Here is a 21,624-nt window from a genome sequence, read left to right as displayed (position 1 = left end):
GCTGTAGAACAACAGCTAAGCAAGTTAGATGGTGATATCAGCACTGTTCTCAAGAAGAAAGGTCTGAGAGATGATGAAAAAGCGAAACAGTATTTACAGGTATTGCAAAGGTACCTAGCACTCGCCGAAAATGTGGATACTAAAATTTTAGGGGAAAAGAAAGAAGATATAAGACCCGATTTTGAGAACATGATCATACGAAAAGTCGCTCCGAGTCAGAAGAAAAGAGCTAGAGAACTGGTTGACACCTTGAAAATGAACAATAGACAGCTGTTTTGGAATGAGGATGGCGAACTTGTTCAAGATGGCGTTGTTGTCCCGGGAACAAATATCGTGGAACTAACACGACATAATCTGCGAAAGAAGAAATTTGGAAAAGTACCTAGAGGAAACGAAGCATTTAAAAATTCCGTTGAACAAATAATGTCTCCTCAATGGTTATGCTTGTAACTATAATACAATAAAAATGTGAAAATTTAGAAACCTGTGTTATTTTTTCTAGTATATATTCTCACACGATATAATTATACTCTCATTTGCTAATGAACAGAGCTAAGAAACAGGTGTGTTTTAGCGATAACGTATCAATATTCGTAGTTGGAGGCGAGGATAGAAGAGGGTTTTGGCTCGAGGATGCGATAAGATTTAGGAAAAGAATGTCCGATTTTGAAAAAATATGGAGAAATATACAAGTCCCTCCGAACCGGCCAGTTTTGGCGGAATCAACGCGTTTCACAGGCGACAGAGAGAAGTCGGTAAAAACGTGACTTTGAAAGATGTCAAAGAATTATTGCAGGGTAACGAAGCATATACTTTGCACAAGCCATCGAGGAAGAATTTTCAGAGGAATCGAGTGATAGTGGGAGGTATAAACGAACAATTTCAAGCCGATTTGGTAGACATGCAGGCTCTGAAGAAGGAAAACAAAGGCATCAAGTACTTACTTACTTGTATCGATGTTTTATCAAAGTTCGCTTGGGCCATACCCTTAAAAGATAAAACCGGAAAAGAAGTTACCGAAGCGTTCAGAAAAATTTTCAGAGGCCGCGTATGCAAGTATTTGCAGACCGATAAAGGTACAGAATTCAAAAATAAAACTCTGCAAGTTTATCTAAAATCGATGAATATCACACATTTTTCAACAGAGAGCGAGAAAAAAGCCTCTGTCGTCGAGAGATTCAACAGAACTCTAAAACAGAAAATGTTTAAATATTTCACACATAATAATACGCACAAATACATAGACGTATTAAGCGATCTGTTACATAGTTACAACAACACGTGGCACCGCAGTATAAAGACTAAACCCGTTCTTGTTACCGAAGAGAATCAATCGGTCGTTTGGAATGAACTGTATAAGGATATCTTGAAACCCGTGAAGACAAAATTCAAGTTTGACATTGGAGATACGGTCCGCATAAGTCGCGTCAAAATGATTTTCGAGAAAGGATATGAACATAATTGGACTCGAGAGATTTTCACTATTAAAGAGAGACTCGAGCGCTTACCTCCAGTGTACAGGATAAGCGACTCTGACGGTGAGATTGTCCAGGGTACTTTTTACGAATCTGAATTGCAGAAGGTGAAGCCGAGCGAATATTATCAAGTAGAAAAAATTCTAAAAAGACGCAAATTGAGAGGTAGAATGGAGTATTACGTAAAATTTAAAGGCTACGACAGCAAGTTCAACGCATGGGTGAGTCATCTCAAGCGTATATAAGTGACAGTGTTTGCGCATTTATCAGTCATTCAACAAGATGTCGTTCTATGTAACACTCCCCAGCGACAGTTCAGGATCATACTATCCTGAAAACACTATATCCCATTTTGTCACAAGACTGCCATTTCCAATAAGCTTGACTGGTGAATGGGAGTGTGCACTTTCGGAGATTGTTTATTCTCACACATGGTACAACATAACCGAAAAAAATAATCTGTTCGGATTCGATCTGGGTGATGACAAACTACATGGAAGAAACGTTCCAGTCGGATATTACGAGACAGTTCCCGATCTCTTGAACGGTATGAAGATACCGGCTTTAAGAAACAAAATAGTGTTTAATTACAATGAAAACACGAGAAAAGTGAAAATAACTCTAAAAGATGGTGCAAAACTTTTGTTAAAAACTGGCATTGCGGAGCTGCTGGGATTTGAACCATTGCTGATCGAAGAAACTACCGAAAGTCCTTACGTTGCTGACACAAACGTGTTTTTTCCAGTTTTGTACGTCTATTCAGATATCGTGCAGCCTCAGGTTGTGGGAGATGTGCAAGCTCCACTACTGAGAGTCGTTCGCGTGAAAGGAAAAGATAACGAGGTTATAAGCTCTCATTATGATAGACCTCACTATCTCCCTATTGCTCGAAAAGAATTCCAGACTATAGAGATAGAAATTCGAGACAGTTCGGGAAATCACATACCTTTCAGTAGAGGAAAATCGATTCTGATTCTTCACTTCCGCATGAGACAACTCTTATAAAAACACCGGTCTTATCGACCTATTATCATTTACGAACTAGATACGAAAGATGAAGGTTCCATACCATTGTTGCACTGAACAGTTTGAAGACTATTATGTCCAACAAGCCGGCCAAGGCCTGCCGTATTATTCGGGCGTTGTAATGCAGAGAGGATATGGACTAGGAAACATATTCGGCAGTCTTTTTAGAGTAGCTTTACCTTTTCTAAAAAAAGGAGCTAAAACTGTTGGCAAACAGATTTTACGCTCCGGCGCTGATATTGTTGATGACGTAATGAAAGGGGAAAACGTCAAAAAAGCAGCGAAAAGAAGAATGGGTGAAGCTGGTAAGATACTGACGGAGAAAGCAGTGGCCAAGACTCGGTCCATGTTTGGAGCGGGACATAAAAGGAAACGTAAGAAGGTGAAACGCATCATTTTAGCCAAACGACCCAGCGTGAACACACACGATATTTTCGATCCGTGATGGCTTTTCTCTTGAAGGATTCTCCTCAACTGGCAAAATCTGAACTCAACCTTTTCACTCTACCTGGAACACAGACTACCATAGAAAGTGGAAAATGGGTTACCTATTACCCAATTTCAAACGTCTCCGATGGTGGCCCACTGGAATTTAACATTGGCGGAAGTGGTGACGAGTATCTGGATCTCTCTCAAACGTTAATTCATGTGAGAGCTAAGGTCGTGAAAGGCGATGGAACTTTTCTGGATAAAGGGAGTAAAGTCGCCCCTGTGAACCTATTCTTGCAATCCATGTTTTCCCAAGTTGATGTTTCCCTGAATGACCGTCTGATATCATCTTCCAGTAACACGTACCCCTACCGAGCTATGATAGAAAAACTCCTGAATCACGGAAACGAAAGCAAAACCAGCCAACTGACTACAGAACTCTTTTACAAAGACACTGCCGGAAAAATGAGTGATGTGGACCCGAAGTCAGAGGATCCCAACGAAGGTCTAATACAACGAGCAGCGTTCATCGAAGAAAGTAAGACCGTCGACATGATGGGTACTATTCACGGAGACATATTTTGTCAACAGCGACTCCTACTGAATCTTGTCTCTCTAAGAATAAAAATAATACGTAGCAAGTCAGAATTCTGTCTCCTTTCACCAGACAAAGATGCAAACTTCAAAGTCATTCTCCGTGACGCCTGTTTATACATAAGACATGTCAAAGTGTCTCCTGGTGTGCTTGTGGGACATGCGAAAGCTCTGAGCCATACTCCAGCCAAGTATCCGATAGACAGAGTAATATGTAAAGTTTACTCGCTACATCAGGGTAGCATGTCGTGGGTTCAAGACAGTGTCGTCGTTGGACAATTACCCAAGAGAGTGGTAGTCGCTTTAGTAGACAACGACGCTTTTTCGGGATCGTATAGCAAATCGCCGTTCGAGTTTAAACATTACGATCTTAACTTCATAGCCGCATATACTGACGGACAGCCAGTACCTTTCAAGCCTCTAGAGCCCCAATATGATCAAGGATTATATGTCAGAGCGTATCATAGTTTGTTTTTAGGGACTGAAAAAGCCTGTCAAGACAGGGGTATAGACATCTCTCGAAGTGAGTTCCCATTGGGGTACGCTATCTACGCCTTTGATCTCAGCGCCGATCTCTGCCAAGGTGATCATTTCAATCTGATCAGGCACGGCAACCTACGACTGGAAACAAAGTTTAAATCCCCGCTTGTCCAACCAGTCTCTGTCATTGTCTACCTGGAGTTCGACAACGTCGTAGAAATAAATCAGGCACGAAACATCCTCCATGATTTCAGCAGTTAAAATATGTATTCGTCTCAAATAAAAACAATTTTAGAGCGGGAAACACCATATTTCATCGGCGTGTTTCCATGTGACATGTTACCTTTGCATATTCAAACTTATCCGGCGTCTTTAGTTGTGAACGCAGATAAGCATACAGAACCTGGTTCTCACTGGATGGCAATCAACATTCCGGATAAGAACACCTTGGAATTTTTCGATTCTTACGGACAGAAACCAGAGACTTACGGAAAAGAAATTGCATCATTTACAAGAAGATATAAAAACATTTTATGGAACTGGACTCCTCTACAATCACCTACCTCCAATGTATGTGGACAGTATGCTGTGTTCTTCGTGATACAGAGAAGTAGAAATGTAAGTTTAGAAAGTATTGTTAAGAAACTAAACAGAAAAGGAAATGATTTTGCTGTTTATCAGTATGTGAAAAAACATTTTGCTGTACGAATGTTTTTCAAGAAGTAATAAAGAGATTTTGCCGATACATTGTGTTGTCTTTTATTTCTGTCGTTTGAAGTTTTTTTATTAAAATGTTATGTGAATAATCTTCACGCGTAGTAAAATGAAACACAACAAGTTCATTCAGTCCAAATATTTATTCATATCAAGATATCGATTGCATGCTCGATAAGTTTATACATCTGTCTGGAATTTAAATTTATTCCTTTTATCGTCGGTGTGTTATTGACAAAAACACGAATATCATAAATTGTATTACATCTCGTGAAAAAAACACCATCACCAAGAGATTCGGAACGGGAACAGTTTCCTCTAAATTTAAAGCTTGGGTCGTCGTACGCAGTCAATGCAAGGCTAGATAAAGTGATAATTATAATCACGGACACAACGATGATCCCGATTAAGGCTTTTCCGGTTTCTTCACGGCTAAAAAATTTTCTCTGGGCCGTCACAGCGATATCCGTCTCCTGTTGCATAATGAAACACTCTGTACTGAGAAAAATGACGACCGATCCCCCGGAAGTTTATAGCGACAAGGTATCAGTAGCCAATAGCGATGAGGCAGCAGCGGCCAATAGCGATAAGGCACCGGAAGTCGGATAATTAACAACAGATGTCACTTAATAAACACCGGATGTCGTCATTCTGTAGAGATAAGACACCGGAAGTCTCTTAATCGAAAGCAGATGTCACTTAATGACCGGATGTCGGCATTCTGTAGAGATAAACAGCGTAGGTCACCTAATAGACAACAGAAGTCACTTGATAAACACCGGAAGTCACTTAATTAACAGCAGATGTCACTTAATGACCGGAAAAGAGATAATTTGTAATTATACATCTCGTACTATAGTAGATACCTCGTACTATATCTCAACACCGGAAGTCATTTAATTAACAACAGCTGCCACTTAACACCGGAAAAGAGATAAGACACCTCGTACTATATCTCAACACCGGAAGTGTGACGTCACTTCCGGCGGTGGAGTGGGGCCCATACTACTGCCTCGGGTCATTTAAGTGATCTGAAAATGTGCCATGGGCCGCTTAAATGCTCTGGAATTGTACCACGGGACACTTAAGCGATCTGTAAATGTGCCGCTTAGTTCATTTTTACAAAATTAGGTTTGAGGAAGGCAAGTCACATCAGATAACCCCCAGGGCCATATTTGGTCCGCTGGCCTTTATGCGATTCATCATTATATGGCTTTGGCAGGAAAATTATCATCAGCTCATCATGAGTGGTGTGATCAAGATCATCATGTCGCTCAATCACTCATTTTCTAATCTAAAGTAAACTTTACCTGAGTAAGAAAATATATCCAAAACATGTGCTTCCACTGCCATCAGCTATCATCCAAAACTTTTGCCCTCATTTGTTCGGCATTAAATGCCATAAAACCAATGAATCGTCATTCACATTTCGAAGGACACAATTGTTCAATACAATTTGCTGGAAACAACTGTGTGTGCAATACAGACCCGGCACATAACAGCATTGGCAGGCTTCAATGAAATCGTTCAGACATTACTCACAAGAGCGAAGTCATCTGACTGTAAATGCCAGTCCCCTACAGATCAAACGTCAAATCTTATGATCAAATGTAAATTATAATCGCCGAGGATCGATGTGGACCAGTCATATCCTTATAGAATTCTATATTCACAACTTTCGGATAGTAAAGCATGGACTTCCAACCCCTTTGCACCAAATGTACACCTACAAATATGACAATGAATGAATGAACGCCAGGGTCTCTGCCACCGGACTTATCCCGTTGCCGAGATCTCTTCCAGCTTCGTGGCAGAGTCTGGAACAAAGTGAGTGCACCTAACAATCTGAGTGTGTAGCTAGTGTTGTGTGATATTTCAGTGCTACCATCTATACTTCATATTGTGAGTGAAGTGTAATGATTGAATATTTGTAACGTTGTAGGCCTGTTGCTCTCTGTGGCGAGACTTTTTAACGGGGAGATCGGCTCGCATTCGCGCCTTGAAGTTGGGAACCACAGAAAACCAACTTCAGCCGACCACCACTGTGGCGCCGGTGGGGTTCGAACCCGGATCCTCGCATCGCGAGTCCGTCACTATGACCACTCGACCACCACAGCGGCACTACAAATATGACAAAGAAAGCTTCCAGATCCTCTAGAAAAATTATCCATTTTTTAATCTACTTCAAAGTAGACGCACGTTTGACAAAAATAAATATTTGAATGGGCTAACTTTGGATTTAAAAATATCTAACTGACCAGTAGCAGCACCACCTACTGGTAACTGATTAGACAGGGCTGGACAAATATCAAAAACATTACATGCCCGGTCGGACACGTGACTTCATTTTAGACTGATTTTTTTTACGTTTACTAAGACATATATATCCCGTTAGTATTGAAAGGGTTAAATAAAAAATGCCGAAATCAATATGTTACATGCCCGAAAAATGCTCCTAAATATTACCGGATTTACTCTTATTCCATTGAATAAATTATTCCTCATTGTTTAAAAATAGCGCACAAAATAGCTTCATGTAATAGTTATTCGCATAATCTTCTTCAAAAAAAACATCATAATGAACGCACAAAAATTTTAATATAAATTATCATCTGAACCTTCCATGTCACTGCTGTGACAATTGATATTGTTACGAAAATTATGTAAATAGTCCTAATTTATCCTTTATTATATCATTTATTGCCTGTAAATAGTCATTATTAGGGTTCGGATTTTTGTGACTTAAAAATCTTGCAAATATACAACCATTTATGACCTCAAAAACGTGAAAATATGACCTTAAAATTCAAAAATATGACCTTATGATTTTCCCGTTATTTCATCTGTTTTTTTCAGTTACTACTTCTTATCCTATTAAGTTGAAAGATAAGGAAAAATTCAGCAATTTTTACCTTTGCTTTAACATTCCATTTAGTGACGTCATAGTGCAAAGAGAAATTAGTAGAAAGAAAAGCAAAGAATGGGATCTCTCTCTCTCTCGCGAGAATTATGGAGAAGTATCTCGATTTTCCCATATAAAAGCGCCGCCAAAGCAAAACTAAGTTGAGAGAAAAAAAGACAAACTCTTGTGGTTGAACAGCCATATCTCAGAGGCTCTCTGTTAGCGTGTATAGTAAAATCTCCGCTTATGAATACGTGTAAATAGTTGTTCTGAATAAATCTATGACGTCCTGCATTTTGTTTCGTCCCTTACTCATTTCAAGGACTTGTGTGAAAGACATTATCCGGAAAAATATGATGAAAACCAACAAAGAGTTTCCCAATCTTATTTGTCTCTTACTGCCTCTTTCGTCAGAAAAATATTTTTTAGATGCAGGATCAAAAATTCATCAATTTTTAGAATATTGATGCTGATCCTCATAAAGCTTAATGCGGTCACCAGTTGAAAATCTAAGATCAGTCAATTATAATTTCCCGCGTTCTGAAAAGAGTCAGTGAGTTACTATTCATTTAGCTCGTAGAAACAGTCGATTTACGTTCCGAGACCGGACTTGGACAGGTGCGAGGAACGAGAGCAGCACCAGGCCGCCTGATATTAAGGGTCGTAAAGATAAAATATACTGAAATGCATCGACTATACAATCCATCGCAACCGCCTTACAAAGTCCTAGCTGGAAATTAAATAAGAGTAACTACAATAGCTTCTTAACGAATATTTAGGAAGTACCATCGCCAAACCCAAGTCCTTACTGAAACTGTTTTCTTTTAAACCGGTTATTGAAATATACCTTCAATTGAAAAGAATTCAAATAACTTATTCATTTTACATGTCATATATTAGTATCCCCACCCCCAGTAAGCTTTCCGAACACGCTCTATTTATATGCCACAAAACCCCACATTCAGCTTATTAAGCACCCATACTATTGTTGTAGTGAATCATAAAATGAATGATCTTGTATCGCTGCCGATAATCAAAACACGAAAAGGGTTCTAATTTTTTTTGTTTTTTTTGCGTGCCAGCATCGGACATGTGGTTGAAAACAGTACATGCTTTGGGCATGTCGGGCAATAGATTTGTCCAGTCCTGATACTATAGCCACATTTCACAAAGTTCATACTCCATATTTCGTATTCCTTCCACCCTTTCTTCCTTGCAAGCTTGGAAAAAAACATTAATTCTGTTAGATATATACATTTCGAAAAGCATGATGAGCAAAAAAGAGCACATTCGGAGCTCTGTGTAAATCCTATGAGGAAACAAGATATCTTAAATTTTTGAATTGCAGTACAATGAGAGATATCTGAAGTTGATGAAAATTCACATTGTTTCCCCAGGCCTCAGAATCAAAGCAATGCCCGCGTCACAATATTGAAATTCGAGACGAGCTAAAAATTGTTCAATGCGTTATTATGCGTCGCTTTCCAAACCGTGTGTTTGTAACACTGACCATACACGCACAGTGGCTGTAGACAATAAATGTGGTTCGGAAATTCTTTGTTACATATGAATGAAAAAGTTCAAAATTTGTATTCTAAAAATTTAACCTTTAACAATCATATAAAATCAAGATACAGATGTTATTTACCAGATCGTCCCCTACAATCGCAGGATGGGCATGGAGTTGCATTGTAATTTATTTTGCAGCCGGCATCACATTTAGGCATGGAACAAGATACAAATGGAACTGAAAGAGAGGGCAAAAAAAAAACATGAAACGTAAGCCACAGTTGAAAATTACAACCGTAATTAAACAAAATATTTTTATAGACTCGGCTCCTCGGTATTGGATGTCACTTGTGATCATTTTGAGCATGCTTTTTTTTCTTCTTATTCACCGATATACTAACTAATGCTCAGTATTCAACTATTTCCTAAACTCACATAAAATGGTTTTGTTTTAATTATAGATATTTGTTTTTTGAAATTGTTATTTTTTGCCAGATCCCAACTTGAATTTATCGTAGTTACCGTCGGGGCGTCTGAACGAACTCGTGTCAAACAGAGCACCCTCCCAAAATATAAGATTTTTATTGATACACATACACGTCAAGATTTTTGAAACTAAGGTTTGAGGGTTTTCTTTCGCATTTTTAAAATAAATAAAATTTTTATAAATTGAGCTGGTGAGTCACTAAAAATGCTCGAGTCCAGGAATTACTGACGTCGTTAAGAAGGTTTTATGTACAATTACCGATAGAAAATTTTACTCGGAAACAAATAATAAGAAATGATAAGAAAACTATGCATCTCTAACCAAACGTAAATAAACAAATCCACGACAACAATAGTTAAACTAGGCTTCTCCATATTAAATAAATTGCACTTACTATATCCATCACTATCATCACATACACACTGCGGGCATCCCTTTGATCGATAGATTATTCGACATCTTGGTCCGTCACATTTTGGCATCGAGCAAGATACTTTGAGAGCTGTAAGTAATGGAAAGTTCATTCGTATGAGAATGGAAAGTAATGTGTGAGCATGCTGTTTAACGTACGAAAAAATATAATAAAAGAAAAGAAAAAATTCTTTATAAAATAAAAATTTGATCACTTCAGTTTCCAAAACTTATAATGTACAAAATTTTGGTTTTAATTTCTAAATCAGTTTATCAGGAAATCCCTTTCTAGTTTTATACCTATGTTTTTTGCATGAATACAAACCGTATTTACGTGACTTTCAAAGGACCTTCACATTTAAGACGACCTATTCTTTGGATGACGCGAATAAAAACAATAAAAATATAATTATATAAAATCAAAAGCAATTACTGTGGGAACATTATCACGGGATTAAAAAAAGAGACAACAGCTGTAGCTTTACTGCTATTTATATATACAGTCAAATCCTGTTCCAATGAACTTCCCGGGACCAAAAATTTGATTCACAATAAACAATCTTCATAAATTATTAGATCCTCTCTATCCATCCTACGGGATGAGCCTAGAATTTCGGTATAATCTAGGTTCGTTGTAGCAAGGCTAAACTGTATATTATCGGTGTTCAGGCAAGTCACTAAGTCCTAAAATTGCGATTTCGAGATAATTACCCCAGCAACATCTCCAATTAATGTTCGGCAGTCTGTTCACTATACCTAAAGTTCACTAACGAAATTAAATTTCCCGTGCTAAGCGCAACAGAGGTATTTATATTTCATTCCTGTATTCCAAGTCCTGTAAGCACGTTTATTATCAGGCAGAAATCAATAAGTGCACTTAGTGTTCCACTTTTTTAACAGATTTCGTCGGTGTTCAAGCAAAAGTCACCAAGTCCACCAAAGACCTTTTGGTAGACTGCTGCAATCGATCAGAAAAAAATTTCCAGTTATTTATTTAATGAAATGAACCACGAAGCAGTTATCTACTGTAGGAGTTAGAAATCATCAAAGTACTTTTTACAATTATGCATAACGACGCAAAAGTTTAAATTGACACAATCTCAAAACTGCGCTTAGTGACTTTTGCTTGAACGCCGACGATTTACTGTCAATGTGCATGGGTCATCCAAAGGACTTGGTGATTTATATTATTAATTTTTATTTCAAGCAGAGTTCACTGTATTCAGTCCAGTGAACTATACTTCCAATAGAAGACATTGGTTGCAGATCTTGCGTTTTCTGGCTTCATTCCCAGGAAATATTGAAGGTTGTAATTTTTCTCTGACACATGTGGTAGGCAGAATCGAAACCAAAATGTGACCGACTGTGACCGTGAAACAGTTATACAGAGCGCCAGACCCATTTTTAATAATGGTCTACATCTCCTTCATCATTGTGACCACTATTGGCGTGGTCGATTAAAGGGCTTTGGATAACAATTTTTTTTTTTTTAATATATTTAATTACTGCAATTTTGCAGTTCCCCAGGAAAAGCTTATTAGACTTCTTTTGTCACTATTTCTTGCGCACTCTGTCATTGCCCGTAGGATCCATGTTAGTCAACTCGCCACATTGTCTATCTTTATTTTATTTTTTGAATCTTTAGGTTTTCTTCCCAACTTCATTCATGTATCATTGGTCCTTCTCTTTTTTTTTCTCACTTTTCAATACCATTCAACATCAAAATATTTCCGATATTTTTCTCATTTATCATTTGCCTTCAATTCTATTATTCATTAATTCGAAACATGAAATACAAAACATCTGCAGTTATCTTCTAAATTACAAAAAAAATATATTCTCAAAATATTAACACTGATTATGCGGCTATATGCGATAATGATTATACATAATAAAAATAAAAATGATCTAACTCTTCCCTAGTGCTAGATCTATTTAACCCTTTACCAGTAAATTCTCTTAACTGGTATGTTGACTATTTACAAAATGAAAATAATTAGTGACACTGGTTTTTTGTTTTACCAAAAAAAAAATTTTTTAGTAAAAAACCTTGAAATCCTGTCATCACTTACCTATTTACATAACTTCCTAAATATGTCTCCATTAGACTTCTTTCTTTCTTTTTTTTAAAACTCCTTTTTGTACTGAGTCATCAGTACATTTTTTGGTCTTAAATGTCTCATTCTTTCATCATAGTTGTATGCAACTAATTCTTGGAAATGGTAAATATTTGAGTTTTCCAACCTATTGAAGAAGTTTTCTGCTGTTCTTTTCACATATTTGTAAATTGATTCCACATTCAATTCTTTATGTAGATCTATTACCTTAAAATATTTCGGTGCTCCTGTGAACCTTCTCAGAACTTTATTCTGAAACACCTGTAGTATATAGATATTTCCTTTCGAGGCATAAGCCCTTGCCGGAGCAGCATACAGTAAAGATGGTCTAATTACTTGTGTGTACATTAATATTTTGTTTTTTATGCTTAACTTTGTTCTGGGGTTGCAGAATCTCAGAATTTGATCTATATTTATCGTGGCATGTTTAATTCTGTTTGCCACGTGCTTTTTGAAATTCAGTTTATTGTCCACGTATACTCCAAGATATTTTATACCTTCGGAAGGGTATATCATATGACCCATGATATTAACAAAAGTATTTATGGGTAGAACTCTAGAAGAGAACCATGCCATTTCACATTTTCCTGGGTTTAACTTCGCTTTGTTGAAATAGTTCCATTGTTCAATTTTATATATTTCATCTTGAACCTGTTTTAGTGCCTTTTGTGGGTCGTCGTCTGATGTCATTAGTATTACATCATCAGCATACATAGCCAAAAGTCCATTGGCCATGTTTGGATAATCATCCATGAATATGTTATGAATATAAGGACCCAAGTTGGACCCCTGGTTAATTCCTGCTGTAATCTTTCCCACTTCTGATTTTTCTTCTCCAATTTGCACTTGAAAAATTCTATTTGAGAAATATGATGATAAAAATTTGATAATAATTGGTGGATATCCTCTGGTTATCATTTTATGAAGTAGGCCTGCTTGCCATATACAATCAAAAGCTTTGGTATAGTCTAATGCCACTGCTACTGTATACTCTTTCTTTATTTTAGCTCTTTGGACATGTTCTATTACCCTTAGTAGTTGGTGGCATGTTCCATGCATGGTCTTGAAACCAAATTGTTCTATGCGACCTAGTTTGAGTCGATTTGTAGTTTCCACAATTCTTGTTGTTATCGATTTTTCCAATAACTTTGACAAATGGGGCAACAAAGCTATTGGCCTGTATGAGCTGGCTTCTTCTTTGGGTTTCCCAGCTTTGTGTATTACTTTTATTATTGCTTTTTTCCACATGCTTGGAAAATATGCTATTTCCGTGATTAAATTAAATGTATTTACTATTGATATAATGACATTCGGTGTTACTAATTTTATTGCTTTTGATGTAATGTTATCATATCCAGGTAACTTCCTTGGCTTGATACTTGCCATATTTTCTTCTATTTCTTCTATTGTGATGGGTCTGAATACTGTATAGTCTACTGGAATTTCATTTTCCAGAAAATCATTGACCTCTGATTCAATATTTCGAACGAAATTTTGATTTATAGTTCTATTTGGCGAAAACTGCTTTTCATAGATCTTAACAAATTCTTTAGCCTTTTCTGCATTGCTGTACACTAGCACTCCTTCTGAGTTTTTGATTGGTGGTAATTTATCTCTTTTATTTTTCATTCTGTGATAAACTTGGTATAATGTACCATCTTGTGGCGAAGCCTCTTCAAGAAATTGTGAAAATCGAATGTTTGTATGTTCATCAATGTCTTTTTTAACTTGTTTAGCCTTTCTGTTGTATTGCCTTTTAAATTCCCAATTCCATGTCCTCTGCCACATTTTACGTAGTCTGTTTTTTTCCCTGATTTTATCCTTTATCCACATTGGAAGTCCCAGAGGATTTGGATGTGCAATTTTTTCTTTAGTTGCATATTTTACTGAATCTAAAATTTCATTTGTTATTTTCTCAATCATTTCCTCCGCTTCTTCTTTTGCGTTTTGGTTTGTTGTAAGAATCGGTGCCTGTTGCAATTTTTCTTGGAATTTTTTCCAATTTGTAATTTTATTCACTACCATTTTGTGCAATATTGAAAAGTCCATAATTATTTCAACTGACAGATGATCTGAATCCAATTCATTTAGCACTCTAGGTTCTACATATATATTGAGTCTTTTGGATAACATGATGTCCAGTATATCTGGCTGGTTTGCAATAATTCTTGGAAAATAAGTTGGTTCTTCAGTTGTATGCACTCTTATCCTTTCTGCCTCACAAAATCTTTTGAGTATTTTTCCTTGGCGATTGAAATTAACCAAAATGTATCAGCTTTACCGATTGATGTATTTGGTCCAAACGACTAACATTGAAATTTTAGCGTTAGGAATTTTACCATTAATTTTTTATTTGGTTTTTTTATTTTATTCGCTACATTTTTACATTTCTATCATCATTCGGACATCAGTGGTTTATACATACACATTGACCTTAAGTTTATTATTGGTTTACATTTCTCACGGTTCCAATGGGAGATTTGCATGCTTACTATTTTACTACTTTATTACTTTTTATGCATTAATATTGATGTGTGTTAAATTTTCACTTCATCCCAAAACTTAGAGCCAATCTGAGAAAACCAAACCAGATTCGGATTCAACACCCCAAAGTCACCCTAGAATCACTGAGATATTTTCGGCGATAAAATCAGTGTAGAGTCGTGCTATTACTGATTCAAAACAGTTCACATAATCAGTTTATATTTTGGCAAAAAAAAGTCACCAAGTCCAAAAAATAACCTTTTGACGGACTACTGCAGTCGATCGCATATTTCACGACATCAACCAGTCATGTTTTGTAAATTACCATTTTATCAGTAAATTTACTACACACAGAAGTTAAAACCTGTAAAATAATTTTTACCTTTTTTTCATAATGACTCAAAAGTTTAAATTGCCTATATCTCAAAACGACAGATTAAGACTTGGTGACTTCTGCCTGAACACCGACGATTTAACCCCCCCCCCCCACCCTTCCGGAAGTATACCGTTCTTTTGATATACAGTTTATATTTCATGAAATTTCATTACAACGATACTCGATGCAACGATAAATCCCTTACAACGATATACATTTTTTTCCTCTCACATATGATGACCGCTTTCCTCAATTTCCTAGATACATTTTGGGGGTTGTGCGGGAGGTAATGTCCAATAATAGTGTAAATACGGAATGTCGTGAATTTCATGCTACGTTTGGGAGAAAGTTTATAGCTGAGGCATTATTCGAAAAAATGTAAATTATATTAAATAAAAAAAATATACTGTCTTAAGTAACTAGAATTTTTCACTCTTTTTGAGGAATTATATTGCAATAATACACTGATATACGCCGGCAATGCAATACGGCCGTTATTAACATATCTAGACTGAAGAAAATATAGGAAATTACCATCACAAACACATTTTGGACAAGGATATGCCGTATAATTCAATCTGCAACCTGGTTCGTCACACTTGGGAGGCGAGCAAGGAATAGGAAAATCTGTAAAGAATAAATGATAGAGTATCACACACTGATTTTTAAATTTTAAAAAATATATGCATCAAAAGTAATTTAGTTCTCTTAATGCGCAAATAATTGGAGACAAGCTCCTTCTCCTGTGCAATCTGAAAAATTTCCCGGATTTTCAACAAAAGCTTGGAATTTAGAAAGCTTAGCTTTCTTTCGCAAAAGATAGATGGTACTCAAACTCAGATATTGCATAGATCAACGTTTCCTCAACCTATGGGCCACGGACATAGGTGGTCAGCGACGATGGCATAAGCGGTCCGCAGGCAGACTTGAGAAAATTATTCCTCCGTTGTAATATTGATATTAGTAATATCCATATGGTATTTAATAAAATTACACCTTCACACTTAGTTTCACTATACAATATCGAGGAAAACGCAGGAAATTGCGATCCTAAATAAGAGATATCGCTAAATTTTCCCAAAAATTGTCATTTATTGTTTTAAATGCAATTTATTAATTACTGCTAAAATTGTTGAAGGGTGTGAAAATAAAGGGTTGCTACAAATCACAGTAAACAAAAATGTATTTCTCGAAAAAAATATTCAAATGATCTGATGACCACACATGTATTTCATTGAGAAAAATAAAATTCGGTAAACTGCGACCTTAAATAATAATCCGTAAAATACTGGGCATCGCCAATTGTCACCAAAAACATTGTCACAAGTAGGCACAATCACCAATCGTAATTGAAATACTAAAAAAATTAAGGACAAAACATTAAACTTTTCTCCATCACTTTGTTGTGTGCTGTTGTCTTCTTTTTTTACGTTTTATCTCACGTTACATCTTTTTTACGCAGCTTTTATCAGTAACTATTGAAATTAAAAGAAAATTAATAATTTGCGAAAATTGTTTTTTTTTTACATATACATAACTGACGACGTATAGGTGCGAGTGGAAGAATTTTTTGCTAAAAATACATGACCACGACCCTTTTCATTTTCTAGCAATTCATTATTGGTGATAAAGGTATCCACACGTTTACATGTTCGACTCTCTCTCTTGAATTTTTATTCTTCATTGAAAAATCAAGGACTAAAATTATTTTTCCAACTTATAAATTATATTATGATAATTATGACTATAAATATGAATGCAGGGAAATCTCGATATAACGATTCTCTGTAACCTTGAGGAATGACATTTTTCTCAAAGTTGCAAAATTTTCATTCGTGGATTATACGCCACCGTGAATTACACTCCGGATCTTACGATATATGTGGAAATTAAAAAAAGCCCGTTCTATCATTCCAGTGTGAACTACCATAAAATCAAAAACAATGTATATAATATCCGTTTTAAATATTCTTTTACTGGACTTGAAACATGTACCTGCTTTGTCTTTCCTGTGCACGATATAAAAGAGAGAAAATCAGTAAAGTTTTTAACATGTCGTTTTTTTTAATGCAGCGTTTCTCAATCTTTCAGTATTTGCGACCCAATTTTCAATCATAATTTTCATCGCGCCTCCCCCCACAAGTGCTGCACAGAGGGGCACCTCCCCCCCCCCCCCATGAAATTTTTGGAACTTTCATATGGAATATTACATTCAAATAATTTGCTGAAAATTACTTTTATCAACTTATTTTAAACGAAAATAAAACAATCTTTCCTCTGAGAAAGTCACGAAAATACTGAACAATATGGGATGTATTCTAATTATTAAATACATTGTGCAGTACTGATAAAGTCCTATTTGAAGTGTATTATATCAGTGTAAATGCGAATTTTATTTTTTATTATCTTATAATGCATTTTGTTTTGCTTTCCTTTCAGAGTAAAATAATCATTTTTTTAAATAATACATATTTATTTCGATATGCTAGCGCCCCCCTTTCAGTACTATCGCGCCCCCCCCCTGGGGGGGTGCGATAGTACTGAAATGTGGGGGCAACTGTGGGGGCGCGCCCCACAGGTTGAGAATCGCTGTTTTAATGCAAGGGAGACATCGCGACGGAACAGAGAGACATTTAAAAAACTGATCAAATATAATATCTGTGCGCTAATAAAATTTTAGTGTGGCAAAACATGAAATTCACAAACCTGGACCACCATCACAGACACAGGATGGACACGGATGGGTAGTATAATCCATTCTGCAGCCAGGTTCATCGCACTTTGGTTGAGAGCAAGGAATAGGCAGTTCTGCAAGTAAAAGAAATGTTTTCAGATTACTTTACGTAATCCACTTTTCACAAATATTTGATGTGGAGTAGATATTGGGGGAAATCTAATTTACTCCAAGAAGAAACTGGATTCATCTACGTGAAAAATAAATTTGATGCGACGCCTGCAAATCTTCCTTTCTAGTAATTCTTACTTTATATACTTTCAAGTTATTCCAATATAAAGAAAGTCACATGTTGACGAAATTAACCCTATATCTACCACATTATGGAAAAATAAAATAAGAAGAAAATGATAATAAACAGATGATTATAATAATGATAACAAATAGTTACCGTGTAAATTAATAAGCCGTCATTCTAGTTCTAATTAAAGACAAAAAAAAATGTAAAGTTGTTTTTCAAACAATCAGTTAGTACATCAGAATATAACAAATTACCCCCAGCCTGGTTCTTTTAAGTGACGACTGCAGAGAAACAGTTAACAGATCATAGTAATTGCGTTATTGAGATCAAGATCTTTTATATTTTAGTATCCTTATATAAAACACGAATCAACTCGAGAAAAAACAACTGCAACTTGGCAAAAAAACTCATTTGATGACTTGCCAGGAATCTCATTTTTTTTCAAGAGAGTTTTTCTGGCATTCAAGAAATAAAGTGTAAATACCTTAATATCTCTCGAAAGAATACATTTTTGGCTATAAACTTACTAGTCTTGTTTTCCAACTTTCTCTCATTCCTCTTTTATTCTGCATACAAAATACATAAATACAGTACGCATTTATCTTTTATGGATAAATTTCTCCTTTCTGATATTATTTACGAAGGAAACAAACTCCCAATTTATTTATAAATTATCTCTATTAACCACCTTATTTGTGAAGGTGGGAACAATTTATATAGTACTGTATATATGATCTGTACGTGCAAGTATTATAATTCACGCGCTTACCTTCATCACAATTGCAAGACGGACAAGGTTTGGTTGTGTAATCCATCTTACAACCTGGATCATCGCATTTTGGAGGAGAGCATTGGATCGGAGGCTCTGTAAGAAACGCGTATCAAAAAATTTCTATTACTTCTTTTCTAAAGAAAAAAATATGTGAGAGAACAAAAATTTCAAAGAAAAAGGTATAAAAACTGTCAGTTTAAAAGAGCAATTCATATTATACAAGGCGATGCTATAATTTCCCTTGGCCGTATTTTACAGGCGAACCGTTGATTCTAGAGGCACACTTCCAACTGGAAGAATTATCCAAATAACGTGTAGAACTCAGATACGTCATTCATGTTGCAATGAGCTATATAGTTATTAAAATAAAATAAAATAACATTCTATACGGTCACCCTGTCCTTAAAAACCAAATTAAAATGTTGTGTCAGAGCCGGATTAACCATTAAGCACAAAAAAGCACGTGCGTAGGCCATCAATAGAAAAGGGGCATCGCAAAAATAATCAAATAATACTTCTTTTTTTTTAATTTGAATTTTTCCCCCCAGTATCAATCATCCGGTAGAAAATCCCAAACTTTGAAGAGCATTTGATTGTACATTTGAAGATCTTTATGGAAAGATTGACCAGGATTGCAACTAAGGGAGAGCAGGAAGGGGGGGGGGTCTGGTACCCGGGCACCGGACCAGGAAGGGTGCCGAGTTTTTCGTTAAAAATTGGGGGGGGGGCGCGCCAGAATGGATTCAGATCTTCCCAAGTAACACTAGTTGCGGCCCTGAGGGTGAAAGTTAATTGCGAACAAGAACTCGTGTTACTGCTCAGTTTTTGGATTGAGAAATTTTGCTCCATTTCCATAAAATAAGCTCAGAGCCGTCTCAGTAGCATCAGAGACCCCCCGGGTAAAAATAAGTTTTCTGAGCAACCCCCCCCCCCTTCCCAGCTATAAATACCTGCCTGCCAATTTGCATACATACTCTCTTCAATACTATAACCAGATCGAATTGTCATGAGGCCTTCCCGACATTCGAGGCTCCCAAGCCGTGAGATCATAAGTCTCGAGTGAAATGATTTTTTTTAGTCCACCCCCCCCCCCACTTAAGAATACCTGCTTACCAATTTACATGCTCACATGCTCATTCTTGAAAATTTTAAACGGATCTAATTGTCACGTGGAGTCCCGGGTCATGCGTTAAGGTTAAAAGTAAAGGAATGGAGGGGGAGAGGGTACCAAAATCACTTGTGTGCTTAGGGCCTTCATATAGGTTAATCCGGCCCTGGTTGTGTGGCCCTATATCTCTTGGGGCCAACAACATAATTCAATGTTTCCAAATATAATATTCGCTAAGATATTTAAATTCAAAAAATGAAGTAAATTTTGGAAAGAACAGAGTGAACTAACGGACAATGCTTTTTCCCCTGATATATGCTGTTCTTTTCCAACTTTTCTTCGATTTTTTACTTCAAAATATCTCTGCGAATATAGCACTTGAACACGCGCAATTTTTTTTCCTTGTCCTCAGGAGAGACAGGACGACAACTTTCTAATTGGATTTTTGGGGACAGGGTGCCCGTATAAAAATACAAATACAACGCCGCAACAGGCAAAATGCTCAAACAAAAAAGCTAATGTTTTATGTTTTAATAATCTTACAACCCCTCGCAACATGAATGATGCATCCGAGTTCTACACGTTATTTGGATACTTTTTCTAATTGAAAGTATGCCTCTAGGATCAAAGTTTCACCAGTAAAATGTGGCAAGGGAAATTATATAATCACCCTGCATATTCAATATGCAATCGTTAGTTTATATTTTCAAAAATACTGGAAAAGTGGAATGTTGTGTATAAAAAATGGTTATGCATATGCATTACATATAAAATAATGCATTTTTTGAAGTTAAAAATTTCATTCGGTTACTCTTCCATCTTTTCTGGTTATAAATTTTCCCAATTCGACTCTTTTTTACCTTAACCAAAGTAACCAACGACTCAAGCTTGATTCACTACATCGTATTTTCATGCATACACACTCACCTTGATCACACGTACAAGACGGACAAGGGCGAGTTGTGTAATCGATTCTACAGCCTGGATCATCACATTTTGGTGGAGAACATGGGATTGGAAGCACTGCACAAAAAAAACAAAAATTAGGATTCAATTTATTCAAATTTTTAGAAAACTTCCTTATAAAAGTAATTATGAAAACAAATGTGAGAAGGTAAACATCATTCATGAGGCAAAAGGAGAAAAAACTCAATCAGTAGCTCATGGATTCATTACGAAGTCCTCTAATTCAAATAATCGTTCACACTCAAACATAAGAAGCATAGTTCTATAAGATAGTTAGACTATATATTAACTACTATAGATACTTTAATCAGGTCTGTAACTATTATTTTTGCGGCCCCCACACCTTACAAATTCGATAATTTTATAACGGTGTTCTTTGCTCCCATCTAAAATTGCCACCCCTAAATTTTGCCTCCCTTGGCAGTTGCTTCCCCCCCCCCCGACCTAGTTCCAACCCTGCTTTAATCAATGGAAATTTGAAATAGAAGTTTCAAATCTATATACAGTACAACTTGGTAAATTCGAATTTTGGGATTCGAACCTTTACAAACTCTCCTCGAGTTTTCTAATTTAATGTTAAAATTTTTCTTGTTCAATTTGAATTTTTTTCGAATACTTTGGATAATTCCAAGTTACGGGAAAGAGAGTCATGATTTTTTTGTATGAGCAAATTTAGTTTGGAAAACTACAAGAAGCGAAGCCAGAATTTGCTTTTTTTTTCTCGATCAAACTGTTAAACAACAAACTTTTAAAAACTAATGAGTTTTAAAATTTTGTTTTCCTCTACTCTTTTTTGATA

The 21,624-nt window shown here is 36.2% G+C and overlaps 1 protein-coding gene across 50 annotated transcripts in view; it reads right to left on the bottom strand.

The window, feature by feature from the left end:
- The window catches only part of LOC149077705 (uncharacterized), a 115,781-nt gene that overhangs the window by 38,839 nt on the left and 55,318 nt on the right, over positions 1–21,624 (bottom strand). For all 50 annotated transcript variants that reach the window (XM_089245291.1, XM_089245297.1, XM_089245310.1 and 47 more), the window contains 6 exons: positions 20,787–20,882; positions 18,749–18,844; positions 17,711–17,812; positions 15,539–15,631; positions 10,011–10,118; positions 9,269–9,367 (listed from right to left, as the gene is read on the bottom strand). In XM_089245291.1, coding sequence (XP_089101417.1) covers positions 9,269–9,367; positions 10,011–10,118; positions 15,539–15,631; positions 17,711–17,812; positions 18,749–18,844; positions 20,787–20,882 — 594 coding nt within the window. The remainder of the gene's footprint in view (positions 1–9,268; positions 9,368–10,010; positions 10,119–15,538; positions 15,632–17,710; positions 17,813–18,748; positions 18,845–20,786; positions 20,883–21,624) is intronic.

The sequence above is a fragment of the Pholcus phalangioides genome, unplaced genomic scaffold (genome assembly GCF_987345545.1).
Source record: "Pholcus phalangioides strain wild (caught in Gottingen) unplaced genomic scaffold, Ppha-v1.0 ptg000015l_1, whole genome shotgun sequence".
Classification (NCBI taxonomy): domain Eukaryota; kingdom Metazoa; phylum Arthropoda; class Arachnida; order Araneae; family Pholcidae; genus Pholcus; species Pholcus phalangioides.
Note: the sequence above shows the minus strand (reverse complement) of the source record. Positions and strands in the feature narration are given on the sequence as shown.